This window comes from Pseudophryne corroboree, chromosome 3 (assembly GCF_028390025.1).
Source record: "Pseudophryne corroboree isolate aPseCor3 chromosome 3, aPseCor3.hap2, whole genome shotgun sequence".
NCBI classification, from domain to species: domain Eukaryota; kingdom Metazoa; phylum Chordata; class Amphibia; order Anura; family Myobatrachidae; genus Pseudophryne; species Pseudophryne corroboree.
In genome coordinates this window covers 626,402,293-626,427,421 of record NC_086446.1, presented here as the reverse complement: position 1 = coordinate 626,427,421, position 25,129 = coordinate 626,402,293, and the positions used below count along the sequence as shown (strand labels likewise).

The following is a 25,129-nucleotide window of genomic DNA, read 5'->3' as shown; positions in this document are numbered from 1 at the left end:
TGACAGATGGGAAGGACCATACCAGGTCTTATTGACTAGCACTACAGCATTGAAGGTTGCTGAGAGAGAGACTTGGGTCCATTCATCCCACTGCAAGAAGGTTGCTGATCCAGAGAAGTCCCGTGATAAGGAACAGACGGTAGAGGTTGTATCACTGGAGTGTCTGTTCCAGGAGGACTGAGGCGGCACCTGAGCCTTGAAGACCGAGAGCTGTTGTCGACTCCCCACTCCCTTTTATTGTTTTTTTTTTCCACTTCCCATCCCCCCTCCCTCAAATGTATTTTTCCTCCTTCTCATTCTTCTTCGTCTCCTCCTCAAAGATGGACTTGCCCCAAGAGACTGTGATCCGGATTTTCCTGTTGACCATGATGTTGACCAGAGCAGTCTGTTCCGGCGAGAGTACCATGGAGGTCGATAGAGGTTCTGGAATGAGTTCTGATGATAAAGATGGAGGCGTAGTTTTCCAAGATCAACCTAACCAACTAGCAAAGGCGAGTATCAGAAAACGATCCGATAGCATTGACCATAGAAGAAATTGTGACGGATTGTTAGCTGAAGAAAATTGTATCTGTAGGCTCTGTAACAATGTCATTGAAGATGGGTGCATTAAGAAATGCCAATCCAGTTTTAATATCCATATGGACCGGCATCCATTGAGTGATTATCACTCCTTAGTGGGTAATGTATTAAACAAAACAGATTGTTGGGTATGCTCTCAAGTACCTCAGGGTCATAGCAAATCAGGGTTAGTACCATTTCCTTTAACGATAGGGGAGGTACTTGAGTTAAATGGTGGGAGACCGGTGGACCGGAGGTTTAATATCTCCAGCCCTCCTAGTTTGAAGCTCCACCAATACCACGTGGATAGGTCCCTATTATGTTTTAACATCTCCAATCCCAGAAAGCCGGGAAATTGGGAAGTATCATGGAGTAACCACACCATGACCTTTTCACATAGAGCAGATAGAATGCCTACAGATACAGAGCTTGTACGCCACATAGCCAGTAGAGGAAAATCTTTCCGGTAGAGATACACCTTAGGAAATAGGATTACTAGAGTTGGAGAAGTATCACCAGGATACTGTGCACATATCGTACAACCTGATACGTGCATTAAGCAGATGGAAGAATTAGGGCTAGGAGATTTCACCTGGAAGGTGTGTAATATGGTAATGTCTTTCTCCGTCCCATATGTTCTCCCCGATGATGCATATTTCATATGCGGGAGAAAGGCGTACAAGTGGCTTGCCCCAAACTCTGAAGGATTGTGTTATATTGGAAGAGTATTGCCTGAAGTAATGACTGTAACACATGACAAAATGAAAGACATACACCGTGGTGCCCAAGCTCCTTATACTCACACTCATTACGAGCACCTCGTTAAAAGACAACTGTCAGAAAGGTTAGAGCATCCGGCCTCTGATCTGATCCATGAATCCACCGGGATTCAGGTTCTGGTGGCGTTAGATTTCACTCGCACCGCTCGAGGAGTGATGAATTATAGATACATTTCCGCACTCGCCAATTTGTTAGATAATATCACTGAAATGTATGATGACACGTTTAGATACACTGGAAGAGAACTTCAAGCTTATAAAACAGAACTGGTACAGCATAGAATGGTTCTTAATTACCTCACAGCAGTGACAGGCGGATATTGTGTTACATTGGCAACACAGTACGGCGTGAAGTGTTGCACGTATATCACAAATAGCACCGAGGATCCGGTAGAGGTCATAGACCAAAAGATGGACGATATTCTCCAATTAAAGTGGGAATTTCGCCGAAAACACAATCTCACTCTTGCTGCTGTAGGTAATGAGCTGACTGGTTGGGTGTCATGGTTGAACCCGCGAAATTGGTTCTCTGGTTTAGGAGACTGGGCTCAAGGAGTCATAATGGATGTTGGGAAGTTTCTACTATGTATCTTAGGTGTCGTTATATCGATTGGATTGATATTTAGATGTGGGCAGGCTTTAATGAGGTGCAAACAAAGTACCAGAGTGATGAGTTTGAGGAGTGAGGAAACCGTAATTAACCTGGATTTGATTTACGACCCAACGATAGAAACAATGATGTGATGAAAATGCGATTTCTACGGTCTGTTTCTTTCACCTGTTTTTCTGGTTTTTCTCCAAGATAACAAGACCCCCTTGGACGAGGAAGTTGATGAGACGCTATACAGACAACGGATAGACCAAAGAAGAAGTTTTGACCACTTGAGATATGGACACTTGATGAACTTTGCCATGGATCCCCAGTTTCCCTAGAATTCTTAAAATTACGCTAGCCCAACATTTTTTGTAAATCTAATGGCATTGACAAAGCTTATTGCTCACGCTTAATGAGCAAAACAGCGCAAAGAAGACGACTTTCAACTGATACCGAACAAAACTTCAACCGACAGATGTACATTAACCTGACATAGAATACCACCGCATTTACCGTAATTATGTCTTTTCTTCATTTCTACAACCCTCAGGTAATGACACACATAGTATAGGGAATACAGGCACAGATATCAGCAATCACATATTCCCCCATTCATGCATCATCAACTAAAATGTGCTCCCCATTTTGTTCAAAATCCGAAAAGAGCTCGGTAAAGTTTGACAGCCCATCCACAGACCTGTACCACGGGATAAGAAGGAATTCAAATGTATACTTCGCAATACCTCGAAGCTTGATTTACAACACGTACGGCACGATGATACATGACCCCCCAAACATGGACTCATACACACATGCTTCTGCTATCACACTAGGTCATACCTTCTTCACACCTACTCCTCTCTCCTCCCTCACCCAACCATGGAAATGAATTAACCCCTGACATATATTTTTCTCCTTTTTGAAATGTTTTAGAAGGTGGCAGTTATTATTGACTGCCAAAGGGTGGACTGTCAAAGTCAGAAAAATATCTCTATACACACTGCCATATTTGCACCTCACACTGGTCCGCGCTGCGCATGCGTGCGCTCTCCCGTGAAGGCGCATACCCGCTGTTGCGTGCACCCGCTGGTGCACGGTATGCGTATTTACGGTAAAGTTTGTGTAGTCGTAGCGTGCGACTCAATCGTTACATATTTTTCACAAATAATGTATTTTATAGATCATGGTCCCTTTGATAGATTCTGAAAGTTTGGTTAATATAGAATGTTTATGAACAGAGGAATCCCTCTTTGTTTGATACGAAGGGTCAGATAGGAGTAATACAGTGGTGTTTAGTATCCATCGGAAGAATATTTAATTAGAAATATTCCGGTGTTGGTTTGAAGCAGATCAATCGCTCGTGCGAATAGTTATGGACATAAGAAGTTTATGAACATTTACTTTATTTGCACTTTATTACCCATGCGGCGGGAAACCCAGTTTCCCTCCCACCTGAGCAGTTGGAAATAGTCACAGCCCACCTGTATGAATCAACCTATGACCTTTTGTTATAATGCGAAGCCGAATTCCTGTGTCCAATGAACAATGAGATTGTAGGGACCATTGAATTGTATTGTGTGTGGGGCATAAATAGCAGGCCGACCATATCCAACTTCACTCTCTTCAACGGTTCTCATTGCTGATAATCGGGAGCTGGATATCGAGGCGCATGCGATCGTTCCCCTTGTGCGTAAGTTCTCTCCGTAATCATATTGTCTTACTGTGAGCCATTTCTCTCTCTCCCTCTCTTCTCGTTCTCTCGTATTTTTCCTTGATTAGACTTGAATTGTATTGTATTGTATTTCCTGTGTAGTTATCTGGTTAGTTGGTTTATGTTATATTGTAGTGTATGCTTTGTACTGTGATTCCTTTTGCAAGTATAATAGTCATAATACACATAATAGGTTTCGGACCCTAAGCCCAGGTATCTGCGTATTCTTTATAGTGTTAAGTACTCCCTGAGCATCGGTGACACTCACGCAGCTTTGTAGTTAATCAGGTTACACAAGGTTGCACTTACACTTTGTCTCTACATTAAGGTTTGCTGTGTATTTCATTGCTAAAGGTATAGATATAAAGGTTTAAAGTTGTGAGCGTCTGCATCGCTGGTGATCTCCTCGTGGTCCCGAGCGCTGCTACGCTATAGCGAATCATTACGATAAGTCAACAGCCAATAGTCTGCCTGCCTGCGATCACTTGGCCGTGAGTGAACGTGACGCCTGAGCGTCTCGATCACGGCTAAGCGATCGATACGCAACTTGCGTACCCTTACGGTACTTCTTACGTAGATAGCGTACATTGTTCTTAGACCTCATAAAGGGTTATATACACGATAAATATTTAGCTTTATCAAGTAATTACCGGAATCGGTGGGAACTATAATTAAACAGTCCCAAACAGCACTTTTGTCCCAATATGGGTGCTCCGGATCAGTCCATACGAGTACAGGTGGTGAGTGCTGGATTCTGGTCACTTCACTGCAAACACTCTCGCCCCTTCAGGAACACCAACGCGTTTCCACCCCTGGCTAGGGGTCTTTTTCAAGGTAAGTCAGAATACTGATCACTCCAAACAATCCCTTATTTAAATGCCCATCCACCAATCGCTTTACAGATGACACACATGAACCCAATATTCTCATTACATTTTCCCGAATTGGTCCACTCTTATTACCGTCTTCAATACGGAGTTTTACTTCCGCATTCACGGGTTTCCATGGTAACCGGCCTCCTGAGTTCTATGCGTCGCGTCATTTCCTCTGATGCGTTTTGAGGTCCTGGCTTTCCTTACAGTGTACGCCGGTTGTCAAGGTGACGTGACTCCACGACTGTCTCCGTCACGTCACTTCCGGTGTTGATAATCATACAATGTACAAATCTCATTCGTTCATGCTCGTTTTTGGATTCAAATAAGATTTTGCTCATCTATTAACATTTATTAACTTGAACTATGTTTAAAATATGATAATTTAAAACCTAAAGAGGGGGACCGAAAAAGAAAAACACTTGTCACTTCCGGTGCCTCAGAGAACAACGTAAACAAACATACATATTTTCCTAAAAATGATTAATCCCAAAGATGTTCTTTATAAAATAATAACAAGATTAGCAGCATTAATTCATTAGCCTTGGCTGTAACAGGGGAATCGATACAACATCATTCACTCTAAAAACATCGAAATTGATGAATAATGTTAAAAACAACAATAATTTAAGAGTCATAAATGACAGCAGATGTGTAAACATAAAAGAGTTATAAAAACCATTTTACTTCAAAATCCAGATTTAGGCCACCTGGTTTGAGTGTTCCCAAATCAAAGATGGCCTTCATTTCAGCCTTAGCCAACTGGTTGGTTTTATCATTTTGCCTCCAATGGCCCTTAATATGTCTAATTCCACAGAACATCTTGATTGCACCTATATTCCCTTGATGATGCGTGCGAAAATGGTCTGACAATGAATGTGTTGTTAATCCATTTTTTATATTTCGCAAATGTTCACTAATACGGACTTTTAAGGGTCTCGTTGTACGACCTATATACCATAATCCGCAACTGCAACTTATGGCATAAACAACGTTGGAACTATTACAGGTAATGAAATCATTTATTTTCCAATCGTTCCCATTAATGGAAACTTCGGTAATTTTGCTTATCCCCATTTTTATACCTTTACACCCCATACATAGCCCACACCTAAAGAAACCCTTGGACTTAATAGTACACATTGGTTTCTTTGGAGGTAGGGCACTCCTAACAAGTGTGGTCTTAAGATTAGGGGCCTTCCGGAATATACATTTTGGCTTAATGGGTAAATGACTCCCAATAATGGGATCTTTTCTCAATACTCCCCAATGTTTCCTCAAAGTATATTCAATATTCTTGTACTGGCTGTTAAAGGATGTAATAAATGCCCATTCAAATTTATTGGACTCTCTATTCATTGTGCGGGGTTGTAATAAACTTTTCCTTTCTATAGTTTCCACCTTTTCTAAAACTTCTGTGACATCACACGCAGGGGAGGCTCTGGGGCTCAGAGAGTATGCGACGCAGGGAGGGCAATGAAAGCCTTCTGCTGCGCCGCTTTCATACACATCTATGCCGGTGGCCGCAGCAGCTTTTGTTCCACCTGCGCTGCGGCTAGGGAGTGGGGATTGTTGATGCGGGAGGAGGCAGGTGGACTGGCAGCAGGACAATAGGATGCTGCAGTAAAAGGATTTCCCCCCCCCCCCTATCTGCAGCGCAGAGACTTGCTGCAGATGCAGTGGCATACCCTCCAGCTGCACCTTTTTGGCAGGTACAGTCCCTTTTTTTTATGGTCTGTACCGATTATTGACTCTCCAAGCTTCAATTGAAAGTATAGGAAAAGTGGCGTGGCCACGTGGCTGTACCCATGGTCACGCCCCTTTTTTGAATTTGTATCCATTTTTATGTGTAAATTGTTGGAGGGTATTATGCTGCAGATGCAGTGGGCCTAGTTTGGGGTGTGGGGCTGGAGCTGCAGCTCCATCAGTCCCATTGCTAATCCTGCTCTGTGAAAACACAGCAGGCAAAGGGCAGAGCCTCCCATTGGATGCAACCTGTGTGGGAGGGCGTTTCTCACCCAATCAGCTGTGGGCTGGGTGTGATAGACCTGCCACTAACCCAATGAGAGATGCGTTATACACACAGACACAAAGTCACAGAGCTGGGCTATTATATAGGAGATTATTATTATTATTATTATTATTATTACCAGTTATTTATATAGCATGCACATATTCTGCAGCGCTTTACAGAGAATATTTGTCCATTCACATCAGTCCCTGCCCCAGTGTATATGCTCCGCTTCTATATCTGAAAAGCTCAAGGTGTCATAATTTTCACACTGTAACACATAAGACAGAGCGTCACCCAGATCCACATCCATGGTAGCCATGCTGTTGCCCCACCGCTGTAGTGCTTTTTCTGTGAATAAGTGCTGATATGTGTAACACCACCCCAGAGGTGTAGCTAGGGTTTTCGGAGCCCAGGGCAAGATGGAAAATGGTGCCCCCCCAAAAAAAATAAAAAACACCAAAAGAAGCATGTGCGCGTGCTGAAAAAATGGGCGAGGTCTTACACCAGAAGGGGTGTGACCACGCCCCAGAAGGGGTGTGGCCACTGAAAATGGCCCACAGTGCCAGTTACATTGCCCCACAGTGCCAGATACAATGCCCCACAGTGCCAGATACATGCCCCACAGTGCCAGTTACATGCCCCACAGTGCCAGATACATTGCCCCACAGTGCCAGATACATTGCCCCAGAGTGCCAGATACATTGCCCCAGAGTGCCAGATACATTGTCCCAGAGTGCCAGATACATTGTCCCAGAGTGCCAGATACATTGTCCCACAGTGCCAGATACATTGTCCCACAGTGCCAGATGCATGCCCCACAGTGCCAGACGCATGCCCCACAGTGCCAGATGCATGCCCCACAGTGCCAGACGCATGCCCCACAGTGCCAGACACATGCCCCACAGTGCCAGACACATGCCCCACAGTGCCAGACACATGCCCTACAGTGCCAGTTACATTGCCCCACAGTGCCAGTTACATGCCCCACAGTGCCAGTTACATGCCCCACAGTGCCAGATACATTGCCCCACAGTGCCAGTTACATGCCCCACCGTGCCAGACACATGCCCCACCGTGCCAGACACATGCCCCACAGTGCCAGTTACATGCCCCACAGTGCCAGATACATGCCCCACAGTGCCAGATACATGCCCCACAGTGCCAGATACATGCCCCACAGTGCCAGATACATGCCCCACAGTGCCAGTTACATTGCCCCACAGTGCCAGATATGACTCCCCGCACCCCACCCCCCCACCGGGTTGCAGTCTGCAGAGGCCAAAGGGGAGGAGCTATTCCGTACCTGCACCTGGGACCCCACCAGCGGAGAATATTCCAGCACAGAAACCACTGTAAGATGAGAGCGGCACCAGAAAGTCTGAGCAGCGGAGGAGACACGAGCCAGGAAGACCCAGTGTTTGGCAGGAAGGAAGCGCGGGGACTCGGTGAGAGACGAGGTGAGTATGGGGGAGGAGAGGGGAGAAGGGAGCCAATGAGAGGAGAGATGAGAGGAAAGGGGAGGGCCCCTCTCATCCAGCCAGCCAGACTGCATCGTGGATGATCGGGCTTCCCCTCTGTCACAGCGGCATACTATAATGAGCCAGTTTGACTCACTGTAGTGCCAAATGCTGCGGGGCGGGCTCCTTCATTGCGGCGTGCACTGGTGCAATGCACCGGTTGCACTGCCGCTAGTTTCAACAATGTGATTAGCCGTGGGGCGAGTGGGCAGTGCAGGTGTCGGTGGCGCCCCCCTGCTATACTAGCAGACGCAGTACGGTAGTCCACGGCTGTAGCTACCTCTGTGTCGTCACTCGTCACTCATCCATAATTGTATACCTACCTGTGGTGGGGTTTTTTTTTCTATCTTCTTCATACTAGTAGTTTAGCAGTCTGCTGACAGTGTCCACCAGGTCCGTCATTATATTATATACCTACAGTAGTAATATATTTATTATATTATCTATACTAGCAGACGCAGTACGGTAGTCCACGGCTGTAGCTACCTCTGTGTCGTCAGTCACTCGTCATCCATAAGTATACTAGTATCCATCCATCTCCATTGTTTACCTGAGGTGCCTTTTAGTTGTGCCTATTAAAATATGGAGAACAAAAATTTAGAGGTTCCAAAAATAGGGAAAGATCAAGATCCACTTCCACCTCGTGCTGAAGCTGCTGCCACTAGTCATGGCCGAGACGATGAAATTCCATCAACGTCGTCTGCCAAGGCCGATGCCCAATGTCATAGTACAGAGCATGTAAAATCCAAAACACAAAAGATCAGTAAAAAAAAGGACTCAAAAATCTAAATTAAAATCGTCGGAGGAGAAGCGTAAACTTGCCAATATGCCATTTACCACACGGAGTGGCAAGGAGCGGCTGAGGCCCTGGCCTATGTTCATGGCTAGTGGTTCAGCTTCACATGAGGATGGAAGCACTCAGCCTCTTGCTAGAAAAATGAAAAGACTTAAGCTGGCAAAAGCACAGCAAAGAACTGTGCGTTCTTCGAAATCACAAATCCACAAGGAGAGTCCAATTGTGTCGGTTGCGATGCCTGACCTTCCCAACACTGGACGTGAAGAGCATGCGCCTTCCACCATTTGCATGCCCCCTGCAAGTGCTGGAAGGAGCACCTGATAGTCAGATTGAAGATGTCAGTGTTGAAGTACACCAGAATGAGGAGGATATGGGTGTTGCTGGCGCTGGGGAGGAAATTGACAAGGAGGATTCTGATGGTGAGGTGGTTTGTTTAAGTCAGGCACCCGGGGAGACACCTGTTGTCCGTGGGGGGAATATGGCCATTGACATGCCTGGTGAAAATACCAAAAAAATCAGCTCTTCTGTGTGGAAGTATTTCAACAGAAATGCGGACAACAGGTGTCAAGCCGTGTGTTGCCTTTGTCAAGCTGTAATAAGTAGGGGTAAGGACGTTAACCACCTCGGAACATCCTCCCTTATACGTCACCTGCAGCGCATTCATCATAAGTCAGTGACAAGTTCAAAAACTTTGGGCGACAACGGAAGCAGTCCACTGACCAGTAAATCCCTTCCTCTTGTAACCAAGCTCACGCAAACCACCCCACCAACTCCCTCAGTGTCAATTTCCTCCTTCCCCAGGAATGCCAATAGTCCTGAAGGCCATGTCACTGGCAATTCTGACGAGTCCTCTCCTGCCTGGGATTCCTTCGATGCATCCTTGAGTGTAACGCCTACTGCTGCTGGCGCTGCTGTTGTTGCTGCTGGGAGTCGATGGTCATCCCAGAGGGGAAGTCGTAAGACCACTTTTACTACTTCCACCAAGCAATTGACTGTCCAACAGTCCTTTGCGAGGAAGATGAAATATCACAGCAGTCATCCTGCTGCAAAGCGGATAACTGAGGCCTTGGCATCCTGGGCGGTGAGAAACGTGGTTCCGGTATCCATCGTTACTTCAGAGCCAACTATAGACTTGATTGAGGTACTGTGTCCCCGGTACCAAATACCATCTAGGTTCCATTTCTCTAGGCAGGCGATACCGAAAATGTACACAGACCTCAGAAAAAGACTCACCAGTGTCCTAAAAAATGCAGTTGTACCCAATGTCCACTTAACCACGGACATGTGGACAAGTGGAGCAGGGCAGACTCAGGACTATATGACTGTGACAGCCCACTGGGTAGATGTATTGACTCCCGCCGCAAGAACAGCAGCGGCGGCACCAGTAGCAGCATCTCGCAAATGCCAACTCTTTCCTAGGCAGGCTACGCTTTGTATCACCGCTTTCCAGAATACGCACACAGCTGAAAACCTCTTACGGCAACTGAGGAAGATCATCAAAGAATGGCTTACCCCAATTGGACTCTCCTGTGGATTTGTGGCATCGGACAACGCCAGCAATATTGTGCGTGCATTACATCTGGGCAAATTCCAGCACGTCCCATGTTTTGCACATACCTTGAATTTGGTGGTGCAGAATTATTTAAAAAACGACAGGGGCGTGCAAGAGATGCTGTCGGTGGCCAGAAGAATTGCGGGACACTTTCGGCGTACAGGCACCACGTACAGAAGACTGGAGCAACACCAAAAACGCCTGAACCTGCCCTGCCATCATCTGAAGCAAGAAGTGGTAACGAGGTGAAATTCAACCCTCTATATGCTTCAGAGGATGGAGGAGCAGCAAAACGCCATTCAAGCCTATACATCTGACCACGATATAGGCAAAGGAGGTGGAATGCACCTGTCTCAAGCGCAGTGGAGAATGATTTCAACGTTGTGCAAGGTTCTGCAACCTTTTGAACTTGCCACACGTGAAGTCAGTTCAGACACTGCCAGCCTGAGTCAGGTCATTCCCCTCATCAGGCTTTTGCAGAAGAAGCTGGAGACATTGAAGGAGGAGCTAAGACAGAGCGATTCCGCTAGGCATGTGGGACTTGTGGATGGAGCCCTTCATTCGCTTAACCAGGATTCACGGGTGGTCAATCTGTTCAAATCAGAGCACTACATTTTGGCCACCGTGCTCGATCCTAGATTTAAAACCTACGTTGTATCTCTCTTTCCGGCAGACACAAGTCTGCAGGGGTTCAAAGACCTGCTGGTGAGAAAATTATCAACTCAAGTGGAACTTGATCGGTCAACAGCTCCTCCTTCACATTCTCCCGCAATTGTGGGTGCGAGGAAAAGGCTCAGAATTCCGAGCCCACCCGCTGGCGGTGATGCAGGGCAGTATGGGGCGAGTGCTGACATCTGGTCCGGACTGAAGGACCTGCCAACGATTACGGACATGTCGTCTATTGTCACTGCATATGATTCTCTCACCATTGAAAGAATGGTGGAGGATTATATGAGTGACCGCATCCAAGTAGGCACGTCAGACAGTCCGTACGTATACTGGCAGGAAAAAGAGGCAATTTGGAGGCCCTTGCACAAACTGGCTTTATTCTACCTAAGTTGCCCTCCCACAAGTGTGTACTCCGAAAGAGTGTTTAGTGCCGCCGCTCACCTTGTCAGCAATCGGCGTACGAGGTTACTTCCAGAAAATGTGGAGAAGATGATGTTCATTAAAATGAATTATAATCAATTCCTCCTTGGAGACATTCACCAGCAGCAATTGCCTCCAGAAAGTACACAGGGAGCTGTGATGGTGGATTCCAGTGGGGACGAATTGATAATCTGTGAGGAGAGGGATGTACACGGTGATGAATCGGAGGATGATGATGAGGTGGACATCTTGCCTCTGTAGAGCCAGTTTGTGCAAGGAGAGATTAATTGCTTCTTTTTTGGTGGGGGTCCAAACCAACCCGTCATTTCAGTCACAGTCGTGTGGCAGACCCTGTCACTGAAATGATGGGTTGGTTAAAGTGTGCATGTCCTGTTTATACAACATAAGGGTGGGTGGGAGGGCCCAAGGACAATTCCATCTTGCACCTCTTTTTTCTTTAATTTTTCTTTGCGTCATGTGCTGTTTGGGGAGTATTTTTTGGAAGGGCCATCCCGCGTGACACTGCAGTGCCACTCCTAGATGGGTCAGGTGTTTGTGTCGGCCACTTGGGTCGCTGAGCTTAGTCACACAGCTACCTCATTGCGCCTCTTTTTTTCTTTGCGTCATGTGCTGTTTGGGGAGTGTTTTTTGGAAGGGCCATCCTGCGTGACACTGCAGTGCCACTCCTAGATGGGCCCGGTGTTTGTGTCGGCCACTAGGGTCGCTTATCTTACTCACACAGCTACCTCATTGCGCCTCTTTTTTTCTTTGCGTCATGTGCTGTTTGGGGAGTGTTTTTTGGAAGGGCCATCCTGCGTGACACTGCAGTGCCACTCCTAGATGGGCCAGGTGTTTGTGTCGGCCACTAGGGTCGCTTATCTTACTCACACAGCTACCTCATTGCGCCTCTTTTTTTCTTTGCGTCATGTGCTGTTTGGGGAGTGTTTTTTGGAAGGGCCATCCTTTGTGACACTGCAGTGCCACTCCTAGATGGGCCAGGTGTTTGTGTCGGCCACTTGGGTCGCTGAGCTTAGTCATCCAGCGACCTCGGTGCAAATTTAGGACTAAAAATAATATTGTGAGGTGTTCAGAATAGACTGAAAATGAGTGGAAATTATGGTTATTGAGGTTAATAATACTTTGGGATCAAAATGACCCCCAAATTCTATGATTTAAGCTGTTTTTTAGGGTTTTTTTAAAAAAACACCCGAATCCAAAACACACCCGAATCCGACAAAAAAAATTCGGTGAGGTTTTGCCAAAACGCGTTCGAACCCAAAACACGGCCGCGGAACCGAACCCAAAACCAAAACACCAAAAATTTCCGGTGCACATCTCTAGATTGAACACACCCCACCCAAATCTAACTCTCTCTGCACATGTTATATCTGCCTCCCCTGCAGTGCACATGGTTTTGCTCAATTGCTAACAGAATTCCTGCTGCGATCAACTTGGAATTACCCCCATAGTCCGGTACTCCCCTCCCCGCCTGGGAACTGCAGTCTCTGTATATAGGAAACCACAGTGTCAATTCAAAGAGAGGATGGCCCAGCACAGATCCGCCATCAGGGCCGCGCTACAATCTGGTAACAGCGATCAACCAGTAGCGCGGCACTTTGTACACACTAGACACACTCTCACCTCTTGGCGTTACAAAATAGTGGACCACAAATTGGATACTATTTACCCCAGGGGTCTCAATGAGAACCTGGGATTGAGTTGTTTCTTATAATACATTATACCTATTACAGGTCATATTTGTTATCATGATTAGCTTGTTAGTTTATTACAGATGGTCAGATGATGTATTGCCATTTTAGATTGTAGTTTTATGCATCACATAATGTGAGGTTTGTTACACATTTTTGTGGTTCCATAATCACACAACACATACGGCACCCTATATTCTTGTGATCTTGTTGGTTCTTTCACTAGATTGTATATCACACTTGGACTGGTTTCCAAGTGTGTCTTAATGGTGTTTATTGGCACATCACAGGTTTTTACTTACCATTTTCACAGCTATTGTCTGTTTTAGTATGTACTTATTAGCTTCATGCTCTCGCAGTGCTTATGGCAGCGGGTTTTTTAATTGTTTGTTACTGTAATTGTGATGTATACACTGTTTCCATAGTTACTATGTGTGTTTCCATGCCCACAGCCGCCGCGAGACGCCGACCGGCTGCGTGATGACGTCACTTCCTGGATCGTGAGTGAGACGTGAGAGGAAGTGCGGGGTCCGTGATCTCGGCCGGAGTTGCCGCGGTGGGGGTTGGTGTGCCTCGGTCTTGTAAATGCAACAAATGGACCAACTTTCTTTTTTGCACAGCCCCAGGGCTAGTGACAGGGTCACATCTGGTCAATCTCCATAGAAATTAATAGGGAAGCGCTCATTGGCTAAAAGTCTGGGAATTGCAGCTCAGCCTATGTTGTTGAGAGGCGTCAGCAGTATGTGATGGAGGTCAGTCCACACAATGAATAGCTTTACCTGGGATTGGTTTATTAACCACGAAGAACACAGGATGTAAGTGAACACAGGGTTAATGCAGCAGGCACACAATGCAGGAATATAGTGTACCAGGTCCAGCCAGGAATGGGTTAACACAGGTGGTGTGCGGCATCTGGACACTGGTGGCACAGTCGTAATGACAGGCCCTGTTATGTGTCTTCACCATCTCCCTCAAGGAGACAGAAAAAGGAAAATTGTCCACACAGACACAGTAATAATCAATATTTCAGCCTTACCCCAATAGTATGTCTTATGATTGTAATATCAAAAACTCTTGTAATTATAATAGGGAGGTGCACCCAGGAAGAGAATTTGCAAGTATCCAGAGAAAAAATTGAAAAAGTATTCCAACAGGGTTCAGTAGGATTTACCGGTGGCCAGAATGTTGACAGTGAGGCAAAGAGTCCCCTTGCGGCCCCGCTGCGTTCGCAACATGTTATATTCCCACTCTATGGGTGTCGTGAATACCCACGAGTGGAAGTAGTCCTGTAGGGCCGGTATTCCGGCTGCCGGCATTGCCAGCTGTGGGGATTCTGGCGTCGGTATCCTGACCACCGGGATCCCAACAGTCAGCAAATTAAACGTATACCTTCCTACAAATGTATCCTGCTACAACTTAGCTGCTTATAGCAGTGTGCTGTAGCAGGATCGTAATGTGAATGCATTGTGGCATGCAACGAGTGTTTGCATCGCTGCTTGGTCCTGTACAAGTGAATGCTTGGCCGGTGCATGCGCACGCTCGCTCCCATTCAAGTGTATGGCATAGTGTGGGTATTTGATCGCATGCACCCCGCTATGTTGCACTGTAGTTGTCGCAGCCAGGATATAAGAGCGCACATTTGTATAATGAGCCAAGTGTCAGTGAATTAAAATCCTGTATCCACCATAAATTGTTTGTCTTTTTCAATATTATAATTTGACAAGTAATACCCTCTGTTGAATACTAATATCAGTTACGGCCTGATTTAGCATCAGTTGCAAATGCGAATAATCGCGCAATGAGCGATTATCGGCACACTGCGCACGCGTACACAGCCAAACAGAAGACAGTGCGCACGCGCCAAGTCTGGTTTTCGTGATCATACCTACGTATCTGTGAACACAGCAGCGATAGCATTGGCGATGATAAAGGAGTGGTGGACGCATGTCAGTGGGATGGATCCGCAATTTCTCATTTTAGCAGTGTTGTTATTACTATTGTAAGCAGCACGTTACTTTAACATTTTACATGCATGTATTGTGTTTACACTGTGGCCTTTAATGCCTGCCTAACATTATTCTGACAGTATATAACCAGAAACAAACCATCCCAGTTTTGTGCTGACATCAATGTATAAGAGTTACGTTTATTCTCATAATTTTGAGTGAATGTATGCAAAGTTGCTCTTGTAGCTATGCTTGCAATGGGAGTGGGCTAGATTTGCTCTGGGGTTGTATAATCGCAGATAAAATGGTGGGTTTGGCTAGAGGTCTTCACAGATTTGTGATTGTGATCGCAGTCAGTGTGCATTCAGTTGCAATTGCAATTCGTGCTGAATAAAGCCCTCTGTTCGCAAAGTCACTGGAGTAGACATTTTACTACATTGTTTAAACAAGTTTAATTTCCTTGTAAAGTAGACATGACTTACATCTAAATAATTTGGGGTCTATTCATGAAGCAGTGAAAAGAGTGGAGAAGTAATCCTGTGGAGAAGTTGCCCATGTCAACCAATCAGCTGCTCTGTACAATTGTATAGTATGCAAATTATAAATGTTACTTTAATGCTAATTGTTTGCCATGGGCAACTTCTCCACTGGCTCACTTCGCCACACATAGTGACATATTCAGTGCTTCATGAATATGTCACAGTTATTTTACCAGTTTAGTCCAAATGTCCCTTTTAATTTAAGTATTTTTCATTTTAGACATTGATTTAACGGATCATCTACATTCATTTGGTCAAGAACTGGAATATAACACTGTTTTGATGTTTGTACGAAAAATGCATTTGAGAGAGTCAACCATTGAAGCTGTTAAATTGGATTACGATAGGTCGGGCATAGACGAAGTAAAATTCCAACTGCTGAAGAAGTGGTACGATGGTCATGGACAAAAAGAAGCATTTCAAATACTTATTACAACTCTGCAAAACAATAATAATAGTAATTCTGCTGATAGACTAATGCAATTAGTAAAAAGATCGACGATTGAATAATAATAGTTATTGTATATTAACCACTAGCCTGGCTTGCTCCCATGTGATGTAACTGGATCCAGGAGTATGTTGCCAGGTCGCATCACATGTGACGCACTGCCCCTGCTGTTTCTGCTTGTGCCCCGGACTCTGCAGTGACACTGTAGTCTCTGATCACTGACATCACTGCCAGAATCAAGCCACAAAATGCCATGCAGCCGTCATTCTGGAGCACATGTGCCGGGGAATCACAGTGTGGGAAGGGGAACCATGCTCCTCTCCCACCACAATTTGGCTAATCTCTACAAATGCAGAGGTTAGAGGCCCTACACACTGGCCGATTTTTTGAAAGATATGAACGATCTCGTTCATAAATGAACGAGAACTCATTCATATCTTTCAGTGTGGAGGCTCCAGCGATGAACGATGCGTGTCCCCGCGCTCGTTAATCGCTGGTCCCCCGTCGGCTGTACATGCAGGCCAATATGGAAGATCTCGTCCATATTTGCCTGCACTTCAATGCAGCCGGGTGACGGGGGGAGTGAAGAATCTTCACTCACCCTGTCACTGCCCCCCCCCGCCGCCGGGTCGCTCGTCGGCCGTATCCGCCGTCGGGCAGCTCGGCGGCGGGCCGGCCAGTGTGTAGGGCCCTTTAGCCGCAGCAAGGTTGACTGGTCATCAGTCCCCCCAGAAACACACTCTGCTGTGCTCTGCATGTGGGGAGGGCAATAAACAATGGAATCGGCCCCTATGTATTCAATCATGTTACAAAAAAAACGTATAATAAGCATATATCCCCCCCCCAAAAAAAAAAAAAAAAACCAACCCATAAGAATATAATTAGTTTAAGCAAATATAAATAAAAACTATTTTGGATAAATACACTTTATTTTAGTTAAGTACATTATAAGCATTTCAATGATTTCTTGCATATTATACAGCTCAGGAATGTACAGTACCTTTCAGTATATTGATCATATTAGTTCTCTTTGCTCTATAAGGGACGGATGCAGGGTGTCTTGCGTAAAAATCTCTCTATGCATGCCCATAAAACTGACGCCCACATATCTGCCTAAGCAAATAAGACTCTGGGGAGATGTATCAAACTACAGAGACAGAGAGAGATTAAGTAGAGAAATTGCCCATAACAGCAGTTAGCTTTTTCAATTATTCAGCACAGCCTGAAAATGCTGCATTATTTGCCAGTGGTCAGGTGCAGATGTATTGATGATGTCTATAGATTGTAAGCTTGCGAGCAGGGCTCTCCTACCTCTATGACTGTTATTACTTAGTCTTGTTTTTTCACTGTTGTTTCCAATTGTTTTGTTTTATGTTATCACTGTTTCCAATTGTAAAGCGCAACAGAATTTGCTACTCTATACAAGAAACTGTTAATAAATACTAATAAATGATGTTAATGATAATTGTCAGTACTAACAAACTGCATGTGATTGGCAGATTCCGAATGCACGCTGATGCAGATAGGGGCTTCCTGCATTGTGTGAGCTTATATTTTGCTTTTACATAGTTTAGCAATTTTCCTTTTTTTTCCCCTGCATGAGAAAGAGAGATGTTTTTTAAGATACTTGAAGCCTAATATAAATGCATATATCACAAAGAAAAAACACGGGAGTAAGTCTATGTGATGTTTGCCTTGTATAACCTGAGTGTGTTGGCTGCCAATGTTATTTCAGGTATATTATCCAGCTCAGTTTAGCTTTCAATATACTGTATTCTTGCTAGATAGTGAGAATTCAGGCCTGATTCTGAGTCGTGCGGATCTTTGTTCATGGGCGTATACAGTGAGTTTTTGCACACAGCACATGTGCAGATGTGAACTTATGCTTATTTGCTTATGTCTGTTTGTACAGAACTTGACCAGATCTGTCTTTTGGTGAAATTGGATGGCATAGAGAGGGGGTGATCTAATGTAGGCTGAGAACACTGAGAGTATATATGTGCAATTGCAAACAGAAATTCTGCAGAGACGCAAATAACGCCTGAGAGGGCCAAACGTACTGAAGATGAAAGTTGCCAACACTAATGAACCACTTGTGATTGGACACCTACACAGCCAATAGCTAAGTGTATGTGACATATGCCTGGCATAAACAGGGTGCATATCTTTTAACTGCAGAATGGTGTGTGGCTCGGCATACAGTTGTTTCTCTATTTCTGTGTGCAGTTTTACTGTAATATTGCCACCAACTGCATCAGCTCCTAAATATCCATAATGTCTCTATTAAAAAATTGTGAAATACATATTCACCTACCTCCTATGCTTTACTATTTACACTTCTAATAAACCAACTTGGGGGGGGGGGGGGGGGGGGGGGGGATGTGATAGGGTGTGAGAATCAGAAAATGAGAGACTTTGTGATAGTTCTGTTTTTTTAAAGTGGCAATCATTTACATGGCAAAATCAACCTGGTTTTGCCATATAAATTATTGCCACTTTTTTTAAAAAAGCAGGAGAACTCTCACAAAGTCTCTCATTCTGGTCCTAGTGGATTGATAGTCTGCATTATCTCTTGCCTTGGTTTGGCTCACAATAAGGTTTCACGGTGGTGCATGGATTAATGGATCGAGAATGTATAGGTCGACAGTCATTAGGTCAACACTATGTAGTCGACATGCATTAGGTCAACATCTACAAAAGGTTGACAGCTACAAAAAGTTGACAGTGCTTAAATTCAACAGGTACAAAAGGTCGACAGTTTGGAAAGATCAACATAGAAAATGGATGACACATATTTGTTGTTACAGTATTTGTCTCAAATCTATGTTATGTGCCCACCATCAGTAGAAACGTGTACCTTCACAGGCTAGCTTCACTTTGTGCTTGGTGGCTCACTTTGCTCGCCACAGGATACTATTCCCAATATATGTTCATGTGGATAGTAAATAAAGCATACAGTATGTTGAGAAAACTTGTGTCAACCATTAAAAACATGTGTCGACCATTTTCACGTCTACCATTTCCATGCCAACCTTTTGTACATGTCGACCTTAAGCACTGTTGACCTTTCATTCATCTGTTGACCTATTGTACCCGTCGAGCCACACATTTTCTGCTTAATTTCCAGCAAATTGTATCCATTATGTAAACTGGCAGGTCCAGTGTATGCTGCTGTGTAACTCATTGTAAAAATCTGAAACTTGAAATGTTCATTTGAAATGTTCTATGTAAATAAAACATATTTATAACAGTTCCTGTTTTTTACAGGTGAGTTCTAAGGTGCTTTTGACCTTTTATTATAATTCACATGCATGTCCTTGTCTCACAAGTATTGAAATGGGTGTCAGTAAAATAAGGTGTGGCCATTGAGATTGTTTAGACTGTTAAGAGTGTATGAGGAGATTAAGGTTCTGATTTTATTAGAGGCAGTAACCTGTCATCCAACAGCACATGGTATCAGTAGCTGATTTACCGCTAGGCAACAAAGGCAGCTACCACCAAGCTCAAGTGACCAGTGCTGGAGGAGTGTAAAGTGTGCGATCGCATGTGTACGCCGAGCTCCAAAAATCCACTGTGTGCAGTCTGTGTGCAGCCCAGGACTTACTCCATCAGGCTGATCGGGGCCGCAGATGACGTCACACACCCGCCCTGAAAATGCTTGGTAACGCCTGCGTTTTTCCTGACACTCCCGGTTAATGGTCAGTTACCACCCACAAACTGTCTCTTCCTGTCAATCACCTCGCGAACGACTGTGTGATCAAAATTTTTGCATCATCCTGTAGCTGTTTGGCAATGCTCGTTGTTGTTGGCCGATGCACCTGCGCATTGCGGTGCATACACAGTCTATTGCTGATCGCCCGCTGTGCGAAAAAGCATAGCAGCGATCAGGTCTGAATCACCCCCTCTGTGTGGCTCATGGTCTAGAGAAAGGCACTGGAGGAGACAAGCAGGAAAGGTGGGTGTGAGTGTGTGTGTGCGGCTATGGAGGCAGTGTCTAAGCCTAACCCTCCCCAGTGGTGCCTAAACCTAACCATCCCACCCCTCAGCCTAATCCTAGCCCTCCCCCCGCAGCCTAACCCTAAGTTCCCCCGTCTGCGGCTCACGAGCAGTGAAGTCCGGTGTCAGCTCGATCGGAATGCTGGTGTCGATATTCCGATCAGTGTTGGTATCTTAACCATGGGATACGGTCGTTAGGTCGACACAGCTTAGGTCGATAGTCATTAGGTCGACCACTGAAGGTCAACATGCATTAGGTCGACATGGTTATTCGGTCAACGTGTACTAGGTCGACAGGTCAAAAGGTCGACATGAGTCTTTAATTTTTTTAATTTTTACATACTTGACAATCCACGTGGACTACGATTGGAACGGTAATCTGTGCCGAGCGAAGCGAGCCATGCGAGGGGACATTGTGTACTAATTGGGGTTCCCCCTCACTTTACGAAGAAAACGATACCAAAAAAAGGAAAAAAATCATGTCGACCTTTGCACCTGTCGACCTTTGCACCTGTCGACCTAATGCCCATGTCGACCTTCAGTGGTCAACCTATAACTGTCGACCTAAGTTGGGTCGACCCAACGACCCATAACACACACACACACACACACACACACACACACACACACACACACACAAATAAAACAAGACTCACAAGATTCAGCGATCTGCAGCATGCAGAATTGGCGTTTACAGGTGGGTTACCAACTCACAGTCCAGTGCACCATCGCTTGCTGCAGCGCATGCTGAGTGGTACTCTTAGAAACCTCCTGGAAAAGAACTGATTAACTCTGCAGCAGCAGGGGTCACATTTGGAACTACACAGGTGCTGCTGTACATACAGGTGCTCCTTCAGGGCTTGAAGCATGGAAACAGGCAAGGCATCTCCATTACCTCTGGGAGTTCCACCCCTGGGCTGCAGCTCCCCCAGTAAAATCCGCCTCCCTCAGGGACAGCCTAGCATTGGTAGTGACTCCCATAGGAAACACTACCTGCTAATCACAGCCAGACAGTCGGCCCCAGGGGGAGGTGATTTTTCCCCCTTGGACTGCCAGACCAGACTGCAATAGCAGAGGGAGTGCTTCCCATGGGAAGCCAGTCCCCTGCTAATTCGTCAGCCCTTTCTGGTTTATATGAGCTGCAGCTGATGCAGTCCATAGAAACAGCCTATTCAGCGGCACCATCCCTAAGCCCCGCCCCCACCAGACCTAAGCCCCACCTCCCAGTGACATCAGTCATCGATCACCGGAAGGTCAAGCCAGGGACTACAGCAGCTGGGAGGAGATCAGCCACCCCCGCGGCCAGACGGGTAAGTAGCCGCAGCTGACTACAGTGGATTTGTAAACCCTGATCCTACCAAAATTCCTAAGCGAAGAGAGAGAGAGATACTTACCATCTCCCCGCTGACAGGCTCCTCATGCTGGCAGCTCCCTCGGTGCAGGCATCGGACAAGGAGGAGGAGGGAGGGGGACTGAAGCCGCAGCAACGCTATGTCATTGATAGTAAGCGCCGCTGCAGCAGTCCCCTCTACTTCCGTATAGGCTGCCCGGCGCCGCTGTGAATGCTGGGATGGAGGAACCGCATCCCAGCATTCACAGCAGCGCCGGGCAGCCTATACGGAAGGAGAGGGGACTGCTGCAGAGGTGCTTACTACCAATGACATAGCGCTGCTGCGGCTCCAGTCCCCCTCCCTCCTCCGCTGCCCGGCGCTGCTCTCTCCTCCACAGCGCGGCGGCGGCGCACATAGCAGAGGCGGCATGTAATGAGTCAATTTGACTCATTACATGCCGCTGGCCGTGCGCCCCCTGGGCAACTGCGCTGTGTACCAAGCACACCTGGCACACACATAGTTATGGCCCTGTATTTAGCCATTCACATATTTCAAGCTAACAATTTATGCTCCCTACCACATGTACACACACAAGGCTTTTTCTTGGGAGCCAATTAACCTACCAGTACATTTTTGAAGCAAATTGACAGGGCTCCAGCTACGCTGTATGACAACGGCTAGTGGGTCAGACTCACGAGCAGGGGTGTATCTAGGGGTCCAGGCGCCCCTGGCAAAGTATGGGACTGGCGCCCCCCATATTTTTAATAGGGAAGGTGCATGTGCAAAAAAGGGTCATGATCTTGTGGGAAAGGAGCATGACTATACAATAGTACCCCCTAATCAAATTACGCTACCCATCATGCCCACACAGTAGCAGTTCCCTTTACACATCATGCCTATACAATAATCCTTTTCACACTGTGGAGACATCAGCAGTGCCTGGCCTGGCGGAGGAGACAATGCCACCTAGGCCAGGTGGTATAATCAAATAGTAGTGCAGTGAAAAATAGTGAAGTGCAGCGCACTACCTAACTCAGATGTCCGGCACCACACCATACTACGAGATCAAACTGAAAATAAACTGCAGCTCCCGACAGCAAGGGTTGTTGGGAATTGTAGTTTAATTTCAGTTTCTTCCCTGTACTGCATTGTGGTGCTGGACACCGGTGCCAGCTTCAGCCTGCTGAGCGAGCCTCCACACTCCATCCCAGGCAATGCACAGGCAGCTCGGCACACCAGGTATTGCCAGACGCTATGGCCCTCATTCCGAGTTGATCGCTCGCTAGCAGTTTTTAGCAGCCGTGCAAACGCATAGTCGCCGCCCACGGGGGAGTGTATGTTTGCTTTGCAGGAGTGCGAACGCCTGTGCAGGAGTGCGCCTGTAAACACATTTTGTGCAAAACAAGACCAACCCTGTAGTTACTTATCTTGTGCAAAGATTGCTGCAACGAGTGACACGGTATTGACGTCAGATACCCACCCAGAAAACACCCGTCCACGCCTGCGTTTTTCCAAATACTCCCAGAATACGGTCAGTTGACACCCAGAAACTCCCACTTCCTGTCAATCTTCTTGCGACTGCCAGTGCAACTTAAAGCGTCGCTAGAACCTGTGCAAAACCACGATGCTCGTTGTACCCGTAAGTCGCACGTGTGCATTGCGGTGCATACACATGCGCAGATTTGCCATTTATTTTACCTGATCGCTGCACTGCGAAAAACGTCAGCGACTGATCAACTCGGAATGACCCCCTATGGCTTAAGGCAGGGGTCTTCAACCTTTAAGATAGTGTGTGCCACATTAAAAAAGTCAGTGAAATCCGAGGGCCACTAAACACATTTTGCTGCCTGTGCTCCAGGTCTCCGCGTGTTCCCCGCTCCCTCCCCAGCAGTTATCTCAGGCTCAGGAGGCCTTCCACATATTATATATACATATTTACAGTGGTGCAAGTAGAAAAATGTGTTAATGGTACTGTGTGTGTGCGCCAAAAAATGGGTGTGGCTAATAAAAAATGGGGGCGTGATACACATATGGGGGGGCCAGATAAACATATGTCACCAATAGTGCAGTGCCATATACACATACACCCCCAATAGTGCAGTGTCAGATACACATATGACCCCAATAGTGCCAGATACACATATGCTTCCAATAGTGCCAGATTTAGATATGCCCCCAGCAGTGCAGTGCCAGATGCACATATGCCCCTAATAGTGCCAGATACACATACACCCCCAATAGTGCAGTGCCAGATACACATATGCCTCCAATAATGCCAGATTCACATATGCCCCAGTAGCGCAGTGCCAGATACACATAAGCCCCCAATAGTGCCAGATACACATGTGCCCCAGTAGTGCAGTGCCAGTCCAGATGCACATACTGTATGCCCCCAATAGACAGCACAGGCTCCATAATCATTCCCCCCTACATATAAAGACAGCACAGGCATCATGATTAATCCCCCCCCCCCACATTGAGAGAGCACAGGCACCATGATAAATCCCCCCCACACACACACACAAACATATACAGACAGCACAGGCACCATAATTAATCCCCCACCCCCCCACATGTACAGACAGCACAGGTATTATGAATAATCCACACACACACACACACACACACACACACACACACACACACACACATGTACAGACACCATAATCGCCCACCCCCCACATATACAGACACCATGATCACCCCCCTAACATAGACAGACAGCACAGGCATCATGATTAATCTCCCTCCCACACATTGAGAGACAGCACAGGCACCATGATAAATCCCCCCCCACACACAAACATATACAGACAGCACAGGCACCATAATTAATCCCTCCCCCCCCCACACATGTACAGACAGCACAAGCATCATGAGTAACAAACATACACACGCAGCACAGACACCATGATTATTCCCCCCCTTATATATAGACACACACTTCTATACAGACAGCACAGGCAGACTTACAATCATTCCCATTCCCCCCCCCCCCCCCCCCATAGACAGCACATGCTCCCGCCACGCCAGGTCCCTGTACTCACGCAGGACAAGGTTACTTCCCCGGCATATGTAAACATAATACCTCACCGCAGAAATGAGTGGAGCCTCTTACCACACACGATCAGGCTCAGCCTGAGAGGAGCACGCTACCCGGAACTCAACGCCGCGTCACGTGACACTGGCAGCTACTTCCCCTACTTCCCAGCAGCCAGTGCAGCTGCTGCAGCGCAGGGATTCATGCAACGCGGCGCTGAGCTCCAGAGCGCTCCGGAGGATATTTATTTTAAAAAAAAAAGTAAAAATATAAATCAATGCTTGGCGGGCAGATTCAACCCATTGGCCAAGGGTGGCAACGTCGGGCGGCGCCCCCTGCTCGGCTGGCGCCCCTGGCGAGTGCCATCCTGGCCAATAGGTAGATACGCCCCTGCTCACGAGATTCAGCCATCTGCAGCATGCAGAATAAACATTTACCGGTGGGCCCCCAACCCACAGTCCAGTAGCAGCGGTGGGTGCACTATCGCTTGCTGCAGCGCTAGCTTAGTGGTACCAGGCAAGAGCTATTTTGTCCCCTATTACAGGTGTCATCAGGGCTCCTGGAACATAGCTGATTAGCACTGCAGCAGCAGCGGGTGTGCCGCGGAGCAGCGGTCACATTTGGAACTACAGGTTGA

General features: G+C 46.4%; 1 protein-coding gene across 3 annotated transcripts in view; it reads left to right on the top strand.

The window, feature by feature from the left end:
* The window catches only part of FAS (Fas cell surface death receptor), a 224,471-nt gene extending 205,989 nt beyond the window's left edge, over positions 1 to 18,482 (top strand). For all 3 annotated transcript variants that reach the window (XM_063961693.1, XM_063961692.1, XM_063961694.1), the window contains one exon: positions 15,898 to 18,482. In XM_063961693.1, the coding sequence (XP_063817763.1) occupies positions 15,898 to 16,187 (290 nt within the window). In that variant the 3' untranslated portion in view covers positions 16,188 to 18,482. The remainder of the gene's footprint in view (positions 1 to 15,897) is intronic.
* Positions 18,483 to 25,129: the final 6,647 nt, after the last annotated feature.